The 23308-nt window shown below is 36.5% G+C and overlaps 1 protein-coding gene across 3 annotated transcripts in view; it reads left to right on the top strand.

The window, feature by feature from the left end:
• Xpd (general transcription and DNA repair factor IIH helicase subunit Xpd) overlaps window positions 1–23308 on the top strand; it is a 475287-nt gene that overhangs the window by 240714 nt on the left and 211265 nt on the right. For all 3 annotated transcript variants that reach the window (XM_090399654.1, XM_090399651.1, XM_090399652.1), the window contains exon 13: window positions 5347–5515. In XM_090399654.1, coding sequence (XP_090255780.1) covers window positions 5347–5515 — 169 coding nt within the window. The remainder of the gene's footprint in view (window positions 1–5346; window positions 5516–23308) is intronic.

The raw sequence follows: 23308 nt of genomic DNA, 5'->3' as shown, positions 1-23308 counted from the left end.
GATACATATATCAGAAATACACAACATTTCATTGAAAAGCTAAGAAATATCACAATATCAGGAACAGACATTCTTGCTAGCCTACATGTAGTGTCTTTGTTTACCAATGTCCCAGTGAATGAAGTCATAACCATCATAGACAATCTATTTCCTCAAGATATTGCTCAACTTTATAGACATTGCCTCAATTCAAATTACTTCAAATGGAATGGGAAGACTTATAAACAACTATCAAGTCTTGCAATGGGTAGTCCTCTATCTCTTCCATGTGTGGACTTATTTATGGAAAAGTTTGAAAAATATATCTTGTCACATATGGATCCAAAACCATCAGTATGGCGGAGATACATCGATGACTTTTCATTCTTATGGAAACATAGTGAAGCAGAACTATTTGATTTCCTAACTTCAATAAATTCATTTCATCAAAATATAAAGTTTACCTTAGAACTCGTAAAGGAAAGAAAATTACCGTTTCTGGATACATTAATCACAAAACAAACGGATGGCTATATTGATTTCAAGGTTTACTGCAAGTCGACCCACACTGGCCGTTATCTACATTTTCTTCATTGCACCATATTTCACAAAAGTTGAATACTATACATATGCTGAAAAACAGGGCAGTTTGTATCATAAGAGATGACAAAGTTTTAACAGACGAATTAGATCTCATATTCAAAACTTTAACAGTGGTTATCTGAAAAAATTGATTAATAAAAAAAAAGATTCTTTTCTCCAACCCCTCCCAGCAGCAAACTGAAGAAACTCACTACAGGTCTTCCATTTTCATTCCTTTTGCTGGCACAGTTTCACAGAAAATTGCAAGCCTGCTAAGACCTCATGAGATTTGAGTGGCCTTCAAACCAATAAAGACAGTTCGCAACTTGTTATGGTCACCTAAGGCCAAGATTGCTTTCTATAAACATCCTCGAGTTTACAACATTCCTTGCTCTTGTGGTTTAAATTACATAGAACAAACTTCTAGAAGTTTAGAGATAAGACAAAAAGAACACATCGAGGACGTTAACAACAACAGAGAAGACAATTCCGGTTTAACTCTTCATTTTTCTAATACCAATCACAACATTGAATGAGATAAAAGTACTATGCTGTACCTAGAAGAAGATTTTCATACTGGCAACATCAAAGAAGCTGCAGTAGTGATCCACTCAAGAGGCAGCCTTAACAGAAACCAAGGGATGATCCTTGGTGACATCTGAAAAACTCATATGATCACTCAACACATTGGAGTTCAACTTTGCAGCCAATTATAGGACACACCTGCATAACAATGACTGCTAACATATGTGCTCCATGCATTTGGTGTAACGGTTCATTTGAATTTGATAATATTTAGCATTCAGTTATATTTTAACCTGATACTTTAGCTTGTTTCTGTTCTGATTTAAGCTGTTTTGTTGCTTTTTGTGTGCCCAGATGAAGCCAGCAGTCAAGTCGCTGAAACTAGTAGGCTGCATCTCTGTACAAATCTCTGACCAATTAAAACCCAGTTTTATGTTTCCTTGTATAACCTCCAACTGTTCAAGTAAAATGTCAATTGATTTCTTCTTTCTGAAACCTACCTTCACTTGCATCCTACATGTGGCACTGGTGTATTATAGGTTTTTCTACCTCTCATGAATGGGATCGGTATTTGGAGGGAAAAAAAAACAACCTTAGACTATACCCCAAATTGTTATCTGTTATGTGATGTATATATAATTTGAAGAAATATAATGACTAGAGACTTCATCCATGGCATTTAGTAGTGCCTATATGCTTAACACGAAAAGAGAAATATATACAAAAAATGTACATCTACATTACAGGAGAACAACAGCTATAAGTTATTTATATTTGCACACACACACACTCGGATCTCTTTTTATGCTTTTTTTTATGTGGTTTGAAGTTATGCACCGCATAACTTCAAAAGTTATGTACCGTTGTACGTAATGAACAGTGTGTTGCGGCACATTCTGGCGTAACGTGTAAGCAGTGAGTGTCTGTTAAGTTTAATTTTGCATGTGAATAAGTGTTTGTCTTTTCATTATTGAAAGTCTAAATTTTGCTAATTTTTATTTTAAAGATTTAATTTGGCCCAATGGAGAAAAAAAAGCACCAAAGAAAAGCAATTTCTTTGGAAATGAAAATTGCAATTTTAGATCACTTAGCAAAAGGAGAGGGATCTATGGCAATTGGTAAACATTTTAATTTAGGCGAATCTACTATAAGAACAATTAAAAAGATTGAAGTCACAATAAGAAAATCATTTCTGGTACAAAACTAAGTGCCAAATTATCATCGTACTCAAGAGATGCAAACGAGCGCATATAATTTGGATTAAAGAATTAACTCAAAGAAGAATTCCTATAAGTGGTTATTTAATTAAACAAAAAGCTCTTCAGTTTTATGAACAGATGAAGCAATAGGAGCATCTACTTCCGCTTCCCAGGCTGTTAAGAATTTTCGGCTAGCAAAGGGTGGTTAACTGGGTTTTTAAAAAGGAATGCACTTCATAACGTGAAGATTACAGGCGAGGTTGCAGCAGCAGATGAAGCAGCCAAAAATTTTTAAGAGAAGTTAGCCAGAATTATTGAAGATGGTGGATATTGTCCCGATCTACTGTTTAACGCTGACGAAACAGAATTGTTTTGGAAGAAAATGCCTAGGCGAACTTACATCGCAGTCTGAGAAAAAAAGCAAGCAAAGATCGAGTAACATTGTTAATTTGTAGCAATGCATCAGGAAATCGAATGTTGAAATCCCTCCTAGAAAATTGATCTCTAAGACCACGTGCTTAAAGGCAAAGATCTAAAACAGCTACCAGTACATTGAATGGCTAATACAAAGGCCTGAGTAACAACTGCTGTATTTACTGAATGGTTCAATAATTGCTTTGTACCAGAAGTGGAAACATACGAGGTGGTATCAAAAAGTTTCGAGACTAGGTTTGTAACACGCCAACAAATGGCAGCACAAGGCTGCATGCACAGTCACAGGGAGCACCTACTTTCATAAGTCAGTGTGCTAAAAGACATCATCCTGTGTACTTCGAGAGCTGTGCAACTGATGCTATTCTGACCACCTGCGTTAACACAGCTGCGATTTCATCATGGACAGCAAGTTAGAACAAAGAGCAAATGTCAAATTCAAGTTTGAAAAAACGTGAAATTTGAGAATCATTACCGGTGATGAAACTTCGGTGTATGGGTACAACTCTGAGATGAAGCAACAGTCTTCACAGTGGAAGAGTCCATCATTTCTATGACTGAAAAAGGCGAGGCAGGTCTGCAGCTCGACCAAGTGCATGCTCATCGTATTTTTCGACATTCGCAGCATTGTGCATTGAGAATTCATCCTCAGGGGCCAGACAGTCAATAGCGAGTTCTACTGCCAGGTTTTAAGGCGTCTGAGGAAGGACATTCGGCGAAAGCGACCAGATCTGTGGCGCACGAAAAACTGGATGCTCCACGATGACGATGCACCCTGTCACCGAGCTCTCCTCGCACCGAGTTTCTCGCCAGAAACAACATGATCTCACTTCTGCATCCACCCTACTCGCCAGATTTTTGGCTCCTGCAGACTTCGTCCTCTTCCCGAAGATGAAGATCCAGCTCAAAGGTCACCATTTTGACACCATTGTGGAGATCTAGCACGAATCACAGAAGGTGCTTGACATGCTTCGAAAAGAAGACTTCCAGGACACATTCCAGAAGTGGCAAGAATGCTGGGAGCGCTGTATTGATATGCAAAGGGACTATTTTGAAGGTGATAGTGTGCAAACATAGATAAATAAAGTAATTTCTCATAAACAGAGCTAGTCGAAACTTTTTGATACCACCTCGTATATGAAGTAACTCGATTTTAAAGTTTTATTAATTGTTGACAATGCACCAAGTCATCCACATTTAGAACATCCAAATGTTCAGGTAGTATTTTTTCCACCCAATACAACAAGCATTATTCAGCCATTAGATCAAGGCATAATTGCTACTTTTAAAAAATATTATGTTAAGCACACTTTTTCAATATATATTGGATAAACTAGAAAATGAATCGTTAACAGTAACTGATGTTTGGAAAAAATTTTCTATTTTGGACTGCTTAAATCATGTTGCATCTGCTATTGCTTAAATAAGACCGCAAACTTTAAATGCCTGCTGGAAAGCAGCTTCGCCTGGATATGTTGCAAACAGTGCAACCCTTGAAATATCTGCATTATTAGCTGAAATCATTACTTTGGCACAGGAAATTGGTGGAGAAGGTTTTGATACATTTAGCCAGAATGATGTAGACGAATTGCTTGTGGATAATGACTTAAGTGATGATGATATTATTGGATATCGATTAACTTTAGATATCGTCGAAGATCCAGAAAATGATAGTGAAGCGGAAGAAAAACCTGTCCCCTCTCACTGCAAATATAATTCAAGGTCTTGAACTGTTCAATAAATCGGAAAATCATTTTCTTGATAATGACACAAATTCCGAACGAGCCTTTAAATTCCAATGTGAGCTGAAGAGCTGTATGTCTGGATATCGTGAGCTGTATAAAAAATGAGTAAAATCATCATTGCAAAGTTTAATCACTGATTACATTGTCAGAAGAAAAAAATCAGCTTCACAAGGGTGAAGCTAATTCTATTTGTGAAGAACCATTGCCTTTACTATACAGATCTGATTCGCTGACTATATCTTCTGGTGATGAAAGTGATTTCGCACCAGTTTGCAAATGTTGCCGAATATTGTCTAATAGCAACGATAATTCTGATGACCAAATGTAAAAAAAAATTGTTACTTTTCAATAAAATTAAATGAATAAAACTTTTAAAACAAACTTAGGCATTCTTATTTTCCTAAATTTTTATAAACTTTTTTATGCGATTTTAGGTTTATTTTAATTCATTGCTTCGATTTTATGCGGTTTTAGAAAAGTATGGAATGTATCTCCCACCCTTGTAGTTTTACAATCTGAAAAAAAAAAAATTAGTCTAAAATGTTACTCTCGAAAAAGAGTAGTTAATTTTTAAAATCACCTAGGAACTTTTGGCCAACCTTATGTGTGTGTGTGTGTGTGTTTGTATACACATAATTTATTAGAACATAAACTAAAATTGTTATTGATTTAACCATAGATTTTTAGAATTCTGTGATCACAGTTCTGTCAAGGAATAAGTATTCATTTTTATGTATGTATTATTTCATTATGAATATTATGTTGATGTCAGATTACATTTTATATTAATTTTTAATTTAGCATAATGTGTTATCTCAGGGGAGATTGCAATGTGCAATCTTCCCTGTATATTATGTTACTTAGCATTTTTTTTAACATTTCAGAAGCAATACCTGGCAACATAAGAAGTGCAGAATACTTCATTAACTTTTTAAAAAGATTTTTAGACTACATTAAAATGCGTCTTAGGATTCAGCATGTGGTTCAAGAAAGTCCAGTATTATTTCTGAAGGATATTTTGCAGAAAGTGTCTATTGAACGCAAACCTTTAAGGTATATAACTTTAATGGAAAATGTATAAAGCTTCTTCACTTTCACATTGTACTTTTGTAATAAATATTGTACACATGTAATAAATATTGAGATATCCCTATTTTAGAATGAACCATACTGTTATGCATATTCTTGACAACACACACGACCTCTGCTGCTACTATGTAAGGCATAAGGCAATGAAATTTAAAGTAAACATGTTATTGACAATGTAAACTGCACAGGTAAACTGGCTAATGTATGCCATTAAGTGCAACAACACAAACAGCTATATGCACTGGAACTTTGGATAACTAAGGCATTTTAAGTAGTGACTCAAGGCAAAGAAATGAATGGATCAAAGAAATTAACCGGCATGAATCTGACTTAGCAGATTAACTCTGAAGAACAATGTGGATAAGATGCTATATCAGTTTTCTACACGTTTTTGCAATTGGTAAAATACTGAATTACAAAAAAATCAACATAGACAACATTATCAGCCAATGGAAAAGTGAAAGTGCCATCTCAGCATAGAAAGTTAACACCGATGCTCAGAGGGGGTGATATAGAAATGATTAACCGGAAGTTCTAATGGGTCCAAGTTAGTAGTTATGCAGCTCTCTCTCTCTCTCTCTCTCTCTGTGGTGTTCAATTCTGGTGTTGATGTTTTGCCTTTTTGCATGGCTGCAAAAAGCAAAACATCAACCGTGGCATTTAGTAGTGAATACTACACTGGTTTAGAGGCCATCATAACTAATCCATAAAGTAGTGGAATTTCATGATATGGAATGACGGAACATGCTCTGCCGTTTTCCAGTGGGATGGATTAGTGTTGGTTATGTATGCCATATATCTGGGAAAATCTGATTGTAGTGAAAAGATGAATGCCCTTAAAAATGCCACATTTCTAGATAATGGCGCTTCCCACACTGGTAATTTTCTGGAACAAAGTCATCTCTTTCAACCCAATATAATTTATTGTAGCATAACATAATATATCATAAGTCCGTGCTGTTAGCCTAGTGGCTATGCGCTTCGTAACCATATTCCTGGGGAAGGAGTGTCCTAGGTTCGATTCCCAAGCAGGCAAACCAGCCTGTGAACACACACATGGATACAGTCAGGAATACTTAAGACAATTCCTCCAGCCGTAGGTGTGAATTGTCGGCTATGCCAGTCCCGAGTCCAAATAAAAATAGGGGGATTGAAGTGGTGCTGGTGCTGTACCTCCCCGTAAAAGGGGCTCATGGCTGTGAATCACCATACGAAATGAAATGAATGAATATATCATAACAGGTGCTGTTATGATAAGATGTGAGGAACGTAATGTAGAAAAACTTGATCAGTCTGCATAAAGTCCTAATCTCACTCCAATAGAACACTTTTGAGTTAAAATGGAATACTAGCACAAGTCAGATCATATTTTCTGTCTACTATCAAGGCAATGATTTTGCTTGTTAGTGCAAAGATAAGTTATAGAAAGCCAAAACAAGCAGAACAGAATGTTTCTGTTTTAGGATAGCAATGAATTATGTGATATTAAAAAGGAAGGGAAAAGAAAAGTGATAATGAACATTTAGCAGACCACTTTGCAAAATTTTGTAACAAATAAATTATAATATATCTCTATAAAAATTTCCTTATATACTGATCTTCCATGTAATTAACTTCTTTTATTCCAGAGTTTGTTTTAAAAACTTGAGCTGAGCTAATCTCATATCTTATTCCACTTTTTGAAATTTGGTAATTTAATATCTCCACTATCCTGTTTGTTGGAGGCTAGAAGTGGTTTGAAAAAGTTCTATGTTTGATCTCTAGAGCAGTGTTTCCATACCATGTAAAAAATAAATGAAAATTACAACACACACACACACGCACGCACACACACAGGGGGGTCTGAAAAGTTCTCTGCCTCGCCTTAGATGGCAACACTATTGACAATTTTGATATCGACAGTTTTTTTTTCTAAGTTGGTACATCTCTCATAAGCATCCATGTGAAATTTCAAGTCATTCTATCAAGTAGTTTTTTTATACAGCTGTGGGAAGCCAAAGTGTTGTCTTTATCCCTTGAAATGGATAAAATTGAGTATCATGTGGTTATAAAATTCTTTGTAAAAGAAGGTTTATTGCCAAAAGAAATTCATTCAAAGTTCATAAAAGTTTATGGGCACTCTTCTCCTTTGTTTTCGAGAATTAAGAAATGTGCTGCCGAGTTTAAACGCGGCCGTACAAGCCTTTTGATCCACGTGAAGAACATCCAAATAGCTTAACAACAACAACAGAAATCATTTATCAGTGCACGATATGATATTGAATGACTGGCGAATCGAAGTGCTTGAAATTGCTGAGACTATAGGCATTTCAAAAGAACATGTAGGATATATTTTGCATGAAGAATTGCAAATGAAAAAGCTTTATGCAAGATGGGTGCTGCGCTGCTCAAAAATGCACTCACATGAAAATCTCTGAACAGTGCTTAGAGCATTTTAACAAGAATAAAACTGATTTTGTGTGTCGATTTATTACTATGGATGAGATTTGGATTCAGCAGTACACACCAGAATCCACACAGCAGTCAGAACAGTGGACAGAAGCCGGTTGTTCAGTGCCCTGGAACTGAAAAATAATCAGGGAATATTAATTCAATCTTTTAACCAGATAAAAAAATTCATGATAAAGACCTGGTTTGCAGAAGAAAAAAATCATCTTTCATCAGGACAATGCACCTGCCCACAAAGGTGTTTTGGCAATTGAAAAATTAAGGGATCTGCACTATGAATTGTTGGAACATCCGCCCTATTCCCCAGATTTGGCTTCCTCTGACTTCTATCTCTTCCCAAAACTAAAAATCTTCCTCGCTGGTCAGTGGTTTTCCTCAAATCAAGTGAAGTTGATTGCAGCTGTAGAAGGGTAGTTTGCAGATCTTACTGAGAACCACTACAGGGATGGGATGATGGTGCTGGAGCATCACTGGATTAAATGTATTAGTCTTAAGAGAGATTATGTTGAAAAGTAAAAATAATTTTGAAATTACTAATTCGTATTATCATTGTTAGGCTGAGAACTTTTCAGACCACCTCCACACATATATATATATGAAATTGATAAAAATAGCTAATTTTTTGTGGGTGTGAACAAAAAAAAAAAAAAAAAAAAGTAATACAATGCAACTTACAATCAGTAGTAGGCCTCAATGCTCTCTCAGTTAGTTGGTAGAGTATAACATTGGTTGTATGTTTTTCAGTTTGTACAGTTTGAAGTATGCTTAATTTCGTGATGGAATTAAAGAATATTCTGTAAATCAAATAAAAAAACCTAGCAAGGTATTCATACGTTAAAACTAATTTGAACACTGTTTATATTTTGCCAGTTTGACAGTCCTCTTTTACATGAACAAAGTTTATCTAAATGGCTTCCCTAGGACTAGCCTTACATATTTCACTGTCCACTTTTATATAATTTGTCACTGTCAAAAAATTGCTACTAAGTAACGGAAATATTTTACTCATTCTATATTGCGCAGTATCTGATGACTTTCAGGGGTGCTTAAGGGTCAAAGCTGTATAACTGAGAGGAGACCTCCACATAGCCTTTAAAGGAATGCGGAGAACCAACCAGGGCTTCTGACCTAATATCCAATCCTCACCTTTTCGTGGTGCACCCTGTTGGGTATCTACCTGGATACTGAACGAACAAGGATGGGCTGGCAATTTGGGATTTAGCCGACCAAATTGTATTCTTATTGGTTAAACCAAAATAAAAAACGATGGTACGACATGACAAAATTTCATGCCGGCTGGGGAGTCACCCGGTTAAACAAGGCCCCCGTTGTTTTCACCAGGGAACCAGGGCGAACAGTGAAAAGTCAGCTACTGGAACAAATCTGAAAACCAACCCCAACTCAACATCGCCAGAGTTAAAGATCGGTACTATCAATGTAAGAAGCCTGAATGGCAAAGAAATGGAGCTAGCTGAGGAATTGGATAAATACCAGATCAACATAATAGGAGTGACTGAAACAAAAAAGACAAAAACTGGTGAGATCTTTCTGAGCAATAAATACAAAATGTTATATTCAGGCAATGACAATCAAGGAAAAGAAGGGGTAGCCATAATATTCAACACAAAATATGAGGCTAATCTTCTTGAATGGCAGTCAGTCTCAAGTAGTAATGTGGGCAAATATGAGAATGGGAAACTGGACAATTAGACTTATTTGTGCCTATGGTCCCACAGAAGGCTCTACTAAGGTAGAAGTGGAGGAATTTTTTGAGGCTTTAGAAAAAGCAACTGACACAATGAAAAAAGGAAAAGTTGGTCCTTGTTGGGGATCTAAATAGCAAAGTAGGAAATGATTGTGAGACATATAAAAATATTTTGGGAAAATTTGGAGAAAAGAGCAAAGCTAATAATAATGGCAAATATCTGTTGGATTTCTGCTCAGGACATGGACTGGTTATTACTAACACCATGTTCCAACATAAAAATGTGCATAAATTCACATGGAGAGAAGAGGCAAGGAATAAGAAAAGTCTCATTGACTATGTTATTCTTGATAGTGATGTTTTCTTCCTGGTGCAGGACACTAGAGTGTACAGAGGATTTGAAATTGGAAGTGATCACTATTTAGTCTTGAGCAGGATAAAATTGAATTTCATATTTGAAAAGAATAACATGTAAGAAAGTTTTAAAGCGAATAAAAGTTGAGCAGCTCTCAGATGTGAACTGTACAATAAATTACACAAAGATTATTGAAGAAAAAATGAAAGAGTTTGAGAACAGGAATCAAACCTTGGAGATTCAGTGGCAAACTCTGAAGGAAACATTGATTGATTCTGCTAGAGAGGCATGTGGTGAGGTTGTCTGCAAGGATAAAAAAAATCAGAACTCCCTGGTGGACACAGGAAATTAAAGAGGCAGTGAAGGAAAAGAAGAAAGCATATCAAAAGTTCCTGTCAAATAAGTCAGCTTGTTCTCTTAGAGAATACAGAGACAAATGCAAAAATGCTAAACACTGTGTAAAACTAGCTAAACAAAAGTCATGGGAGGACTTTGGCAAGAATATAGAAAATAAATATCAAGAAGGTGGCAAAATATTCTGGAGGTTGTTGAAGAAGCTTAGGAATGGAGGAAAGAGTGCTGTAAAAGGAGTTAGAGATGATAAAGTTGACATGAAAACCGGAGAAAAAGATATCCTTGAAGTATGGAGTAATTACTTTGAAAAACTGCTAAATGAAACAAGCAGTGATGACAGCACAGTGATAAAAAACACTGACCAGGCATGCAGTCAGGAATACATATCCATACTTGAAGTAGAAAAAGCCATCAAAGGCTTGAAATGTGGAAAGGCAGCAGGAGTAGATGATATTCGACCAGAAATGCTGAAGTATGGTGGTATAAGAGTCTTACAGTGGCTGCACTGCATAGTTCAGAAAGCCTGGACAGAGGGACGAATTCCCAATGATTGGAGTAGAGCTCTCATAGTACCCATATATAAAAAGGGAAATAAAACTGAATGTGAGAATTACAGAGGTATTTCTCTACTGAGTGTTCCTGGCAAGATCTATGCAAGTATACTTGAGAAACGGTTGAGAAGAATTGTGGAAGAAAAGCTTGGTGAAGAACAAGCAGGATTCAGGCCAAATAGAGGCTGTCAGGATCAGATTTTCACTTTACGACAAATAGTCGAGAAAACATGGGAATATAACAGAGATCTGTATTTAAGTTTTGTCGATTTGGAAAAGGCATATGACAAGCTGTCAAGAGAGAAGCTATTCAATACGCTACAGTTATATGGTGTCAACTCAAATAAAGACTACGTATCAAGCAATACGTAGTCTTTATTTGAGTAGTAAGTCAGCAGTTAGAATTGAAGGAAGTACAGGAAGGTGGTTTAATGTTAAATCTGGTGTGAGACAAGGATATACATTATCCCCGCTGTTATTCATTATCTATATGGATCACATTATGAAGGAAAGTGGTATTAAATCTGATATCAAAATTGGAGATGTTAATGGCAGCTCTTTGCTTTATGCTGATGATGTTATACTTCTAAATAAATCCGCTACAAGTCTGCAAGATTCTCTGACTAAATTGAATAGCTGTTGTAATAGATATGGCATGAAGGTCAGTAATAAAAAGACAAAGACAATGAAAATAGGCAGAATCATTGAAAATGTCAACTGTGTTGTGAATGGAGAACCTGTGGAACAAGTGAAACATTTCAGCTACTTAGGCACGATTTTTACTGAAGATGGTAAATTAAATATAGAAATAGACAACAGAATCAGCAAAGCTGGTATGGTAGGAAGTCAATTGAAGAAATTCATATGGCATAAGAGAGAAATTAGTCGGAACACTAAATTTGCTGTATACAAGACAGTGTTCAAACCAGTTTTAACTTATGGATCTGAGATCTGGGTCAGAAGTACAACACTTGACCAAAGACTAGAGACCGCAGATATGAGAGTCCTGAGAAAGATTATAGGCGTGAACAGATAGCATCAATGGCAATATCATATTAAAAATGAGGATATTAGGAAAGAACTTGACATTGTCAGCATCCAGGAATGCGTTAGCAGAGCTAATCTCAGGTGGTATGGTCACTTAAACAGAATGGGCGAAGAATGATTAGGAAAACGACCCAGAGGAAGACCAAGATATAGGTGGATTGATACGGTACAAAGTGCCTTAGATGATAGAAATATAAGATCTGCTAATGTTGAAGCCTTGACAAGTAACAGACTGATTTGGAGGAAAATTGTAGATAGGAAGTTAGTAATGATGTAATTTTTTTATGTAGTACTATCATATCCTGTACACCCCTTGAGGGTACATGGCAGGAATTTGATGATGATGATGGCTGATGACTTTCATTCAGATACACTATTTTATTTTATTAAGCAGTCTAAAAATGAAAAAAAAATAAAAGAAGAAGAAATTGGGATAGTTAAACATTAATTTTTATATTAGTTTTCTTGCAACGAGCAAGACTACTTTCTTGTAGTCTTGCTCGTTGGCTTTTTACTCAATTTTTAGGGCATTACTAATGTTTTAAAGACATAGATATATGGAAAATATAAGGAAGGAATAATTTCCGTGAATTATTTCCATTAACTCTTTGATAAGAAGGGTAAAGATAGAAATTTTATGGGAGAAAGTGAAGGGAAGGATAGAATATCATAATTCTCGTCGAAAGGCTTAGACATTGGTTGTTCCCAAAAATACATAAAGAAAATGTGCCATTACATCCCATAGTGGATGGCATTGATTCCTCCACATACAAACTAGCTAAACATTTGGCCAAAGCCCTCACACACTATACTGGCAATACACCTTCACACATTAAAAACTCAGCCTACTTCAAAGCCATCATAGAAAACCTTACACTCAAACACACTGATGTAATTGGTCAGTTTTGATGTCTCCTCCCTATTCACAAATGTCCCACTCAAAGAATCCTTAGCGCTTATCCAAGCTAAATTTCCTTCCGATATCACAGCCCTATTGCAGTTCACAATGAACTCGAGCTATTTTGTCAAGGAAAATTCTACAAACAAATAGAGGGGACAGCCATGGGTACTCCACTCTCCCCACCCTTGGGCAACTTTTATATGAAGACTTTTGAAGAGAAAGCCTTAAACTCTGCCCCACAAAAACCAACCATATAGCTTCGCTACGTTGATGTTGTGTTCGCTATTTGGCCACATGGCTCCAGTGTACTCCTCTCCTTCCTAACACACTTAAACAACCAACACCCCAGAATCAAGTTCACCCTGGAAGAAGAAAAAAACAACTGCCTTCCTTTCTTAGACACACTAGTCACCCGCCAGTCTCATGGAACCTTTGTTTTCTCAGTTGATAGAAAACCCACCCATACAGGCAGAAACATTCACCAACAATCCCACCGCCCTCCCTCACAACAATGTGGAGTCATTAAGACACTACACAACAGGGCTCAACTTATCTGTTCCAGTGACAATGCCCTAACCACAGAACTAAACCACATTCTCAACACTTTCTTGAAACCAATTCCCCCCCCTCCCTTTCACAACAAGGATTACTCTAAATCCATCACCATTCCATATATCTGAGACACCTCGGAAAAAATTACAAAAATCCTAAAATAACATTACTTAACTTCTTGTTACAGACCTTATAAAAAATTGGCATCCCTTATCTGCTCCACTAAAGACCCCCCCCCCCCCCAGACCTACCGGGGCGTATACCAAGTCCCTTGCAGTTGTAAGCTATCCTACTTTGGCCAAACAGGCAGGACAGCTAATAGCAGAATTTCAGAACACAAGGACTACTTCCGGTTTCACCAGTACAGCCACTCTGGTCTTGCAGACCATGCGCTGGATACTTGCCATAGAATACGGTGGAAGAAAGCCACGATAATACACCATCATAAATTCAAATACGAAAGGCTATTCATGGAATCGGCCTCAGCCCTAAGAAACAATCCAAACCTCAACAAATTCATGAGACTGTCCCAAATTTGGGAAACCTATATCAGAAGACCTGCAGCCCAATCTGGCAAGAATACCAACATTGCCCGCTAGGGGCACCATCAGGACTTTTAGGAGAAAGAATAGCTTTCTTCTTCGTTCCTCATTTACTGTGTGTTGTGCTTGTGTGCACGTCTTGTATTTAAGTTCCTGTGATAATGGCAACGTGACATTGCTGAAATATTGGAAGTGTATTAAAATTTATTTAAATGTATATTCTATTGTACGTTGTATTTCCTTAAGCTATTTAGTAAGATAGAATATCATGAACTAAGATTAGTGGTGAGAGAACAGGGTGTGAGTGATTTCAACAGAGTGTCATCTTTGGAGTTCGTAGGATTTAACAGTTCAAAATTTTAAATCATGGCAATTTAACACCTGCTAAGTTGGCATTATTGCTTTAATTCTGAAATTTTAAATGTTCCTTTGAAATTCTGGCAACAACATTATATCATTCAAGTAGCTGCTTCTAAATTGTAGTCCATTTCTAGCTTTCTTAGCTAATTTATTCATATGGTAGATATTTTTTAGAATATTTATCAATCATCATTTTCAGGGCTGTTTGTCAACAGTTATATATGTAAATGCCTCCATAGCTCGCTTAGTATTGATGATGCCCTTTGGTCGAATTGAGTTCTAATCCTGTAGGATTGAAAGAACCTTTATCAGAGCTTTTCAAGTGACTGTGACAGGGTTTTCCTCTAGAAACTTATATTTTTCATCACACAAAAGAGGTAAACTAGCTAGAAGAATGTGAAATTTATAGACATATAAGATTAATGGCCACATCTTAAGAATTAAGGTTTCTAAGAAACTAAGTTACTTGCCATGACAGGCCATTGTGCTCAACACAAAAGGGAAAGATGGGACAAGATATATGCAAGAAGATTATTTATGTCATTCTTTTATTTTAAAAGTAAATGCTCTTTTCTAAAATGTATGATAATCTAATATCATAACATTATATATATATATCTATGTATGCAGCTTTGTATAAAAGGAATTTTGTTGAGCAAATAAACTAAGTATGAAAATGAATGGATATGCAACTTGTAGTTGTTTGAATCTTAAAAAAAAAAAGTTGAAGCTTTCACTGACAAACAATAAGATTAACAAACATGTATCTGGTGAAGTGTTTATTCCAGAAAGCTTACATAGGCAAAGCTTATGGACACTATGGGGAACATTTGTTGGAAAACCAAAGTCTAATAGTGAATAGGAATTTAGAACAAAATGAAGTGGGGGATTAAAATAAGAGGCAAAAATAGAGACAAAAGATGCACAATGCACCCATTGCTGCAATGTGCATTAATCAATTCTCTTTACCATCAGACAACTATCTAGCTATAGAGAAGATTTGTGACTGAACATTTTATACTGAACTTCATAGCTTCAGTTTTATGGAGAAGTTCCTGCTTTCAAGTCAACAAATAATGCTTGCAAGTGAAAATATTTTTGTCTTGTATGGTGTAGAGTTCACTTTGATTGGACAGTAGATTTTCTCAGCTTCAGGCGAATGTTATTTATTTGAGTGTATCATCCCGTTTATTAACATTGTTAGCAGGTAGGTATGTATTCTTATGGCAGAGTTCAGCTATAGTTCGATGTCTAATGTTGAAAGCCACTCTAGATCCTGCTTTGACACTTCATGTATCTCCCACAGGTTTTGATAGTCTGTAGAATATGGATGCAGTCACAGTAAGGGCTATTTGCTATATTCCATTTATGTAGAGCCACATCTGTCCTGGTTTCACCCTGTTTTGTTGGCAGTTGTCCATAGTCTTCTAGGAAGGATGAAGCCAGGCAGGAGCTGCAGGGGTCTTTCACAAGAGAGCCATTTGTTGGCAAGTTCATAGTCAATTGTTGGTTCCACATGCCATGAGTTGAAAATGCTAGGCCAGAAAAGGCTCTGGTTATGTCCCAAAAATGGTACCTTGACTTCAAATGGGTTCTGTGTGTGTGTGTGTGGGGGGGGATTTATAAGGGTTGAATGGAGAGGCAGTAGGGAGTTATTTGATTTTCTCCAGTTCTTTTAGTGAAGTTTGTTTTCTTTGTATATTGGAAAACACTGGTAGCTATGACAGAGGGGTAGATTTCAAGGTCCCACTAATCGAGCACATGGTTGTGTTCATTTCGAAGTCAATAATGTTTGTGTGAGCACTTCTTTCCCAGACTGGTGCACAATACTCTGCAGTAGAGTAAACAAGGGCCAGGCTTGAGCTCCTAAGCACCTCGGCTCTGCAACCCCAGCTAGTTCCACTTAGTCTTGAGATGATACTGTTTCTCATTTTTATATTGTTTTTTTTATTTTACAAATGCGATTTTTGTAGATCAGAGTTCTATCCAGGTTCACTCCTAGGTATTGCAGATGAGGATTGGGCTGGACTGCCACAGAAAATTAGATTAAGTTGGCAGTTTGCCTCCTTCTTGTTAAGATGGAAAGGTGTGGACACTGTTTCGGTAGGGTTTGGCTTTAAGTGCCACTGCTCGAAATATTTCTTGAGAATCTCCAAATCTGTGTTCATGGCATCCTCCAGAGAGTCGAAAGAAGGTGATTGGTGAAGTATCGCCATGTCATCAGCATATATATGTATTTGCTTGATCTTGTTGAGGGAATGTCTGGATATAGATGTTAAAAAGAGTTGGAGCCAAAACCGAACCCTGGGACAAGTCATTCTGAAAGAATCTGGGTCTACTTTTCCTACCTCCAATATGGACCTGAATTTTTCTCTTTGTGAGCATAGATTCTAGGAAGTACAGGGTGTTCGGGATAAATTTGACAGTTTCGTAAGGAAAAAGAAAATCTTCTTTGTATCTATTAAATTTAATGAATTGACAAAAAAACATTACAGGCAGAGTTAATTACAATACTATCAACAAGATTTACTCAAAATAACCACCATTAGCATCGATCACAGCTTCAATTCTGCTTCGGAACCTCGAACAAGCTGATGCTACAGTCTCCCTGGGAAGGGCCGCAAAAACTGTTTTAATTTTATCCATTAACTGGGCTTTTGTATTACTGGAAGTGCGATTGGTGTCTTTTTCAACTGCGCCCCATACAAAATAATCCATGGGGTTAAGGTCTGGGGAGTTTGGAGGCCAAACATTTGGACTGGTGAAGTCGTAGAAATTTTCAGACAACCATTTTTGACTTTTCCCAGAGGTGTGGCAAGGGGCCGAATCCTGCTGCCATACATACGGCCTACCATTGGCTACCCTTGTTATCCAGGGCTTGACTACAGTTAGCAACTCCACGAACAAAGCCCGAATTCCAATGCCAGGGTTCTTCAACACCTGTTCCTGCAGATTTGCGAGGAATTCTGCTGTACGAACGCAATCAGATCGTCTGCTAGGGATCTTTCTTCTTGCTACACCCTCGTAGTCACCATTGCAAGTCTCTAGTTCATGCCTGATTGTTTTTACTGTATTCAGGGAGCATTGGGCAGCAGTCGTAATATCCTTATTTTGATGGCGGGCACGAATCATCATGATACAAGTTATTCTCTTCCATGATTCAGGTGGGTTCCAGCTATCCATCCTTTCTGACATCTTGTATATGAATGAAGAAGGGTCCAAACTTTTAAATGAAGAGAAGTGTGTGTTAATACATGTAACTTACGGAAAAATATAATTAATTATAAATATGTCAAATTTATCCCGAACACCCTGTATAAGGTTGATTTACATTTTATGATGAAACTGAGCTTTGAGAACAAGCCTCTGAACTAGACTGTATCATAGGCCGATGTCAAGTCAAGGAAGGCAGCTCCAGATTTCAATTTCTTTTGGAAGACAGCTTCAATTTGATTTGTTAAAGCCAAGACTTGATCACAACAGTTTCTTCCAGGCCTAAAGCCAGCTTGCTACATAGGGAGAGCCATCTCAATGAGCAGGGAGATCCTTTTCAGTATGATTCTTTCCAGGAGCTTGTAGGTTAAGCATAGGAGGGCAATTGGGCAAAGGTTTCCAATAGAAACCTTTACCTAATTGCCTGCAACATTTTCAAAATGTTGAAAATAAATTGGATGCAACTTGGTCTGCAGTCACTGCTGGAACTTTTTCTGTTGTAAGTTCTGCTCCTCCAAGTTTTCTCAGTAGGGACCAGCTTTTCTGACTATATTTAGAGAAGTCAAGTTCTTCCATGGCTGACAGCCATCTCTACTATTGTCATCCAGGAGCTTTATTAATTCTTTAGCCACAAGATTCCTCGTGCAGGGCTAGCATATCTTCAAGCTCTTTGTTCCAGCATGGTGTATAATTGGGCCAGAAACCACGAGGGATGGTTGCTGTTTTTACCAATTTGACAAATCTGGTGTAGTTTTTTGGGCACAGGCAGGATGGTATTGATGGTTTGATTAATTTTTTTTGCCAAACTCCCTCCAATTGGCTTTCTGTGAGTTCCATCTAGAGATTGGAGCAGTTTTAGTAAGTGGAATAGATAAACCAATCCCCAGAAGGAAAGGGTGATGTTGGCTGTTTGGAAAGCTGCCAAGGAGAGAGAGATCTATTTATTGGTAGTGGGTGGTTGTCAGTGTATCTGGAGACTATGCATAGGTCAGAGTATATATATGCCTTTCCCCATCTGTCAGAGTGAAAGGTTCCTGGTTGTTTGGTGGTGTCGAAGATCAAGTGAAGGTTGTGGATATCTATCCAGTTGGCACCACCTAAGTAGATAATATGAGATAACCATTAAAGGTCAATAATTTCCTAACTTATAAAAAAAAATTGTATATATTCAGACAAAATAGAGTTATTACTTTTTAAATCAGCTAATCTTTCTTATCTCCCACAAAGGGGATAGACGTAGATCATCATTTCCGTTCAAGTTAGGACAATGAAGTAAAGTTTCACACATTTCTTTATAATGTCGTTCTATGAGGAAATGACATTTATGAAGAACAGATCCGATGGTCTACATCTATCCCCTTTCTGGGAGGTATGTGGGAGCTAATCTTTCCTAACTTTATTTTGTTTGAATATACATACTTTTTATTATTATTATTATTATTATTAAGAGGTTAGGAAAGTATTGACCTTTTATAGTTATTTTACAGTTGTCTGTTAATGTTTAATTGCCATTCTGTGATCTTGTACTGATGATGCCTATGACATTTAAAATGAGAATTCTATGCTAATAAAGTTATTTACATGAGTTTTCCTCCAGTCTTTGTAATTCTTTTCAATATGCCAACTCACAGTATTTCATTAGTGAGTCCACTGAGACCATCTCGTGCTTATTAGCAACCTGAATTGACTTGAAAAAAGTTCTATGTTTGATCTAAAGCAAGGTTCTCAAATTATCTACTACTGATATTACTCACTGTTTTGAATAGATTTACAAATACACACACACACGTGCACCCAGAAATTTCTTAATTATTTAATTATCTGGTGCCATCTGGCACTCAATTCAAGTCCTTGGATCACACAAATAGTCTCATTTTTATTTTAAATGGAGGTTTTCTTGTACTTTTAAACCACCCATCAATGGGTAGTTACCAGATACTTGAGGTAGTCAGTTGATTTGTTGGTGGATTTATGTATAAAAAAGTTAAAATGAGTTAAGCCCATAGAATTTTATTCAACTGAATAATACTTCTAAGTTTCACTTTCTTTGGCTGACAGCTTCTTCAGGAAGATTTACAAGGAATATATAACAAGATCTAAATGTTTGAATAGTTATTATTTTTTATAAATTGAAAGATATTGAACACGCATTCAATCATTCGTGTATTATTACACATCATGCTCACAGATTGTATATTATATTATTGAGTAAAACTTGAAGATGATTGTTGGTATTACAGAGGTCTTGTATGTTACATACATGAATTAAAGACTTCTATATGTCATGAACTATAATTCCCTGGTTTCTTTAATGTGCCTTGTGAACAAATTACCTTAGAAGACATTGAAGATTCTTGTGAAAGTGTTTTCCTGTAAATAAAGTGTGGAGAAAGATGGCCGTCTACACTGTGATGTTCTGCACGAATATGTTATGACCACTTTTTTTCTTCTCTTTTGTTTTCAATGTCGCCTGTGTGTTCTTCCTAAACTTCCAGTTTGATCTACACATATTTAAGGTCGTCAGTTGATTTGTTGGTGGATTTATGTTAAAATGAGTTAAGCCCATAGATTTTTATTTCTTTCTACAGGAACATGAGACCTGGTATACCCCAGGGTGTTTATAAAATGGAACATTATCTTTAGAGGAACATAGAAAGCCTTGTAAGGTGTTAACTGGTTTGAAGACTGTTTCGACATTGACGGATTTTAATAATTTGGCTGTCCTTGATGTCCTTTTTACCACTGTAAGGTCAGGAAATAGTGCCTTTGTAATTGATTTCTGGTAATGGTTTGTCAGAAAATACCAATGTGCATGGGAACGGTTTGTCAGAAAATAATAATTTTCTTGAGTAGCCATTTTCTAGGAATTAAGTTTTTTTCCTTTTCATTTCATCATCCATAATTATATTTAAGGCTCTGTTTTTTAAAGTTTTAATGATACCTAATTTTTGTTGAGGATTGCAAAATGAGCCTGAATGCAAGTACTTACCTGTGTGAGTTTGTTTTCTGTCAACTTTAATGTTAATCTTCCAGTGTTCTTTTTTGTGGACCGGTATGTCTGAAAATGGTAATTTTCAATATTTTTTCCATTTCTAGCATGAACTTGATTTTTGAATGGTTGTTCAGGAATTGTACAAAATCTTTGAGGCCTTTGTTCCTCTAGATCATAAATACATCATCTGTATATCCTTACCAAAAATGTGGTTTTATGATCATCTATGCTAGGGCTTCTTCAAATTTTTCAGTATATAAAACCTTGAATAGAAACCAGGGATAATTATACTTCATGACATCTAGAAGTCTTAAGTTTGTGTATGTAACATATAAGACCTCTGTTATTCCAGCAATCACAATGATATGTGTGATTGACTGTTCAATATTTTTCACTGTGTAGAAAGTAATAGCTGTTTGAAGCATTTGAATCTTGTATATTTCATGTAAATCTTCCTGAAGATGCTATCAGCCTGAGAAAGACAGCAAAGCATATAAGAAGTAATATTTAGTTTAATAAAAAACTAAGAGTTTACCCTTCTAATTGTTTTTATAGTCAATAAAAATTCCCCATAGTTATAAAAAAGAGTGTGTGTGTGTAAACATATGTATGTTTCCTATACATATGAATCCCATCCAGGATGCCAAAAATAAAAGATTTTTTTCATCCTGCAAAACAGGAACCCTGTAATTAATAGATGTGAGATGATATACTAGTCATAGTTATTATTATACGATGTCTCCATGGCATCTGTAGACTCATCATGGAATACCCAAACTATTACACACACAAAACCTATCATATCTCTCCTTAAATTCATTCACTGGCTATCCATTCCACTTGTTCACCACCCTCCATGCAAAAAAAAAAAAAAATTTGGTCTTTACCTAGGAGATGTGGCATACTCCCAGATGGCCCCTAGTTCTCAGACTATCTGTCATATAATTATATATCTAAAAATTTCCTGTGCATCAATTTTACAAATCCCCTTTCATATCTTATAAGTTTCTATCATATCCCCTCTTTTCTGCCTATCAACTAAACTTTGTAACACAAATATAACACAACATAGAGAGTATTCCACAGAGTTGTCACCAGCTTAGTACAGGTGACCAAATCTGCGCACAGTAGTCAAGATACGACCGAATCATAGCATAGCCTTATAAAATATATAAGGATAATAATTTCTCTATCTTGTTAGCATGCTTTTCAGCATCCAAGCAATCCTTTGAGCATTTTGACCAACTTTTGCAATATGCCCTCTGAACTTCAGTTCTCTGTCCACCATTATTCCAAGTCCTTGGAATAATGATGGACAAGAATCATTGGCGTACAGTGCCAATTTATTTAAATCATCCTGTAGAATATCTAATCACCTTCATCAACTGTTGCTCTCCCCAGCTTTGCATCACGAGGAAACAGCTGAATATCCTTTCTTAAATCTTTCCCTATATCATTGATATATAGAAATTAGAGTAGTGGCCCTAGTACAGAACCCTGACGTACTCCACTAGTCACCCTCATTCTCCTAGATTCCACTCTACCATATACTACTCTCTTGTGTTCGTCTGTCAGCTCAGCTCCCCCCCCCCCCATAATAGTTTTCCATGTAGTATTCTGTCAAATGCCATTGTAAACATTTGACAGAATACATTGCAAACTCCAGCAGTATCATGGGTGTAGCCATTACCTTTATCGAATTCTGGTGTTACTTTATTGTAAAATTGAATAAATTACTAAGATAGGACCTATCCTTTAGAAAGCCATGCTGCCCACTATAGAGTATCGCATAACTATCCACCCAATGTTGGATTTTACCTTTAACAAACTTTTCCAGTACTTGAACAACCACTTCTAATATAGTAATTCTCTGTAGTTTGGTACCTCTGTCTTAGAGCCACCTTTATGCAGTGGAACTATTTTACTCTCTTTCCACTCCCCTGGAACCCTGCCAGAACTGAGACTTAGATTGAACGACTTCATCAGAGGCAATGCGAGTTCTCTTACTTTCATGTAGTTCACAGGCTGACATGCCATCCAGTCCCACTGCTGTGTTCACGTTCATATTTTTCGATATGCTGAAAGGGTGCTGAATTGTCGTGAAATATCTCCTTGTGGTGCACTCTGGGCAACGTCTTCAGCAGCTAAACTTTCATGACTATAGTTCCCTACCTGTCTTTTTTTTTTTTTTTTTTTGACCTCCCCAGTAATATGTGTAAAATGAAAGAAAGTGCAACGAGAAGAAACAAAGACCTTTTAAAAAAGGTTTCAAAATAAAGGAAACTGAATTTGCCCTATGGATCCAGCAAATTAATATAGAGAATGTCTCCTGAGTCAAAAGTGAACTACTTGGAAAAATCTACAAGTCGAATAACATCGATGTAATCTCTTTCCAGGAACTGCATATCAGCAAAGAAGATGTGATTACCACAAGAGCTAATATCACTTGCTACAGGACACTGGGCTACATCCTATCATTAATATTTGGTTCTACGATCTTAGTGCAAGAGAACATAGAAAACTGAAAAATACTATCTTCTTTTAATCATAATATATTATCATAATAATTAATCATAAATCATCATTATCAAATTCCTGCCTTGTACCCTCAACGGGTGTACAGGATATGATAGTACTACATGAAAAAAATTACATCATTACTAACTTCCTATCTACAATTTTCCTCCAAATCAGTCTGTTACTTGTTAAGACTCCAACATTATCAGATCTTATATTT

Source organism: Typopeltis vanoorti, chromosome 10, assembly GCF_054136105.1.
Source record: "Typopeltis vanoorti isolate ZY-2024b chromosome 10, IOZ_Tvanoo_1.0, whole genome shotgun sequence".
In the NCBI taxonomy this organism is placed as follows: domain Eukaryota; kingdom Metazoa; phylum Arthropoda; class Arachnida; order Uropygi; family Thelyphonidae; genus Typopeltis; species Typopeltis vanoorti.
The sequence above is the reverse complement of the archived record's forward strand: the minus strand, read 5'-3'. Positions and strand labels throughout refer to the sequence as shown.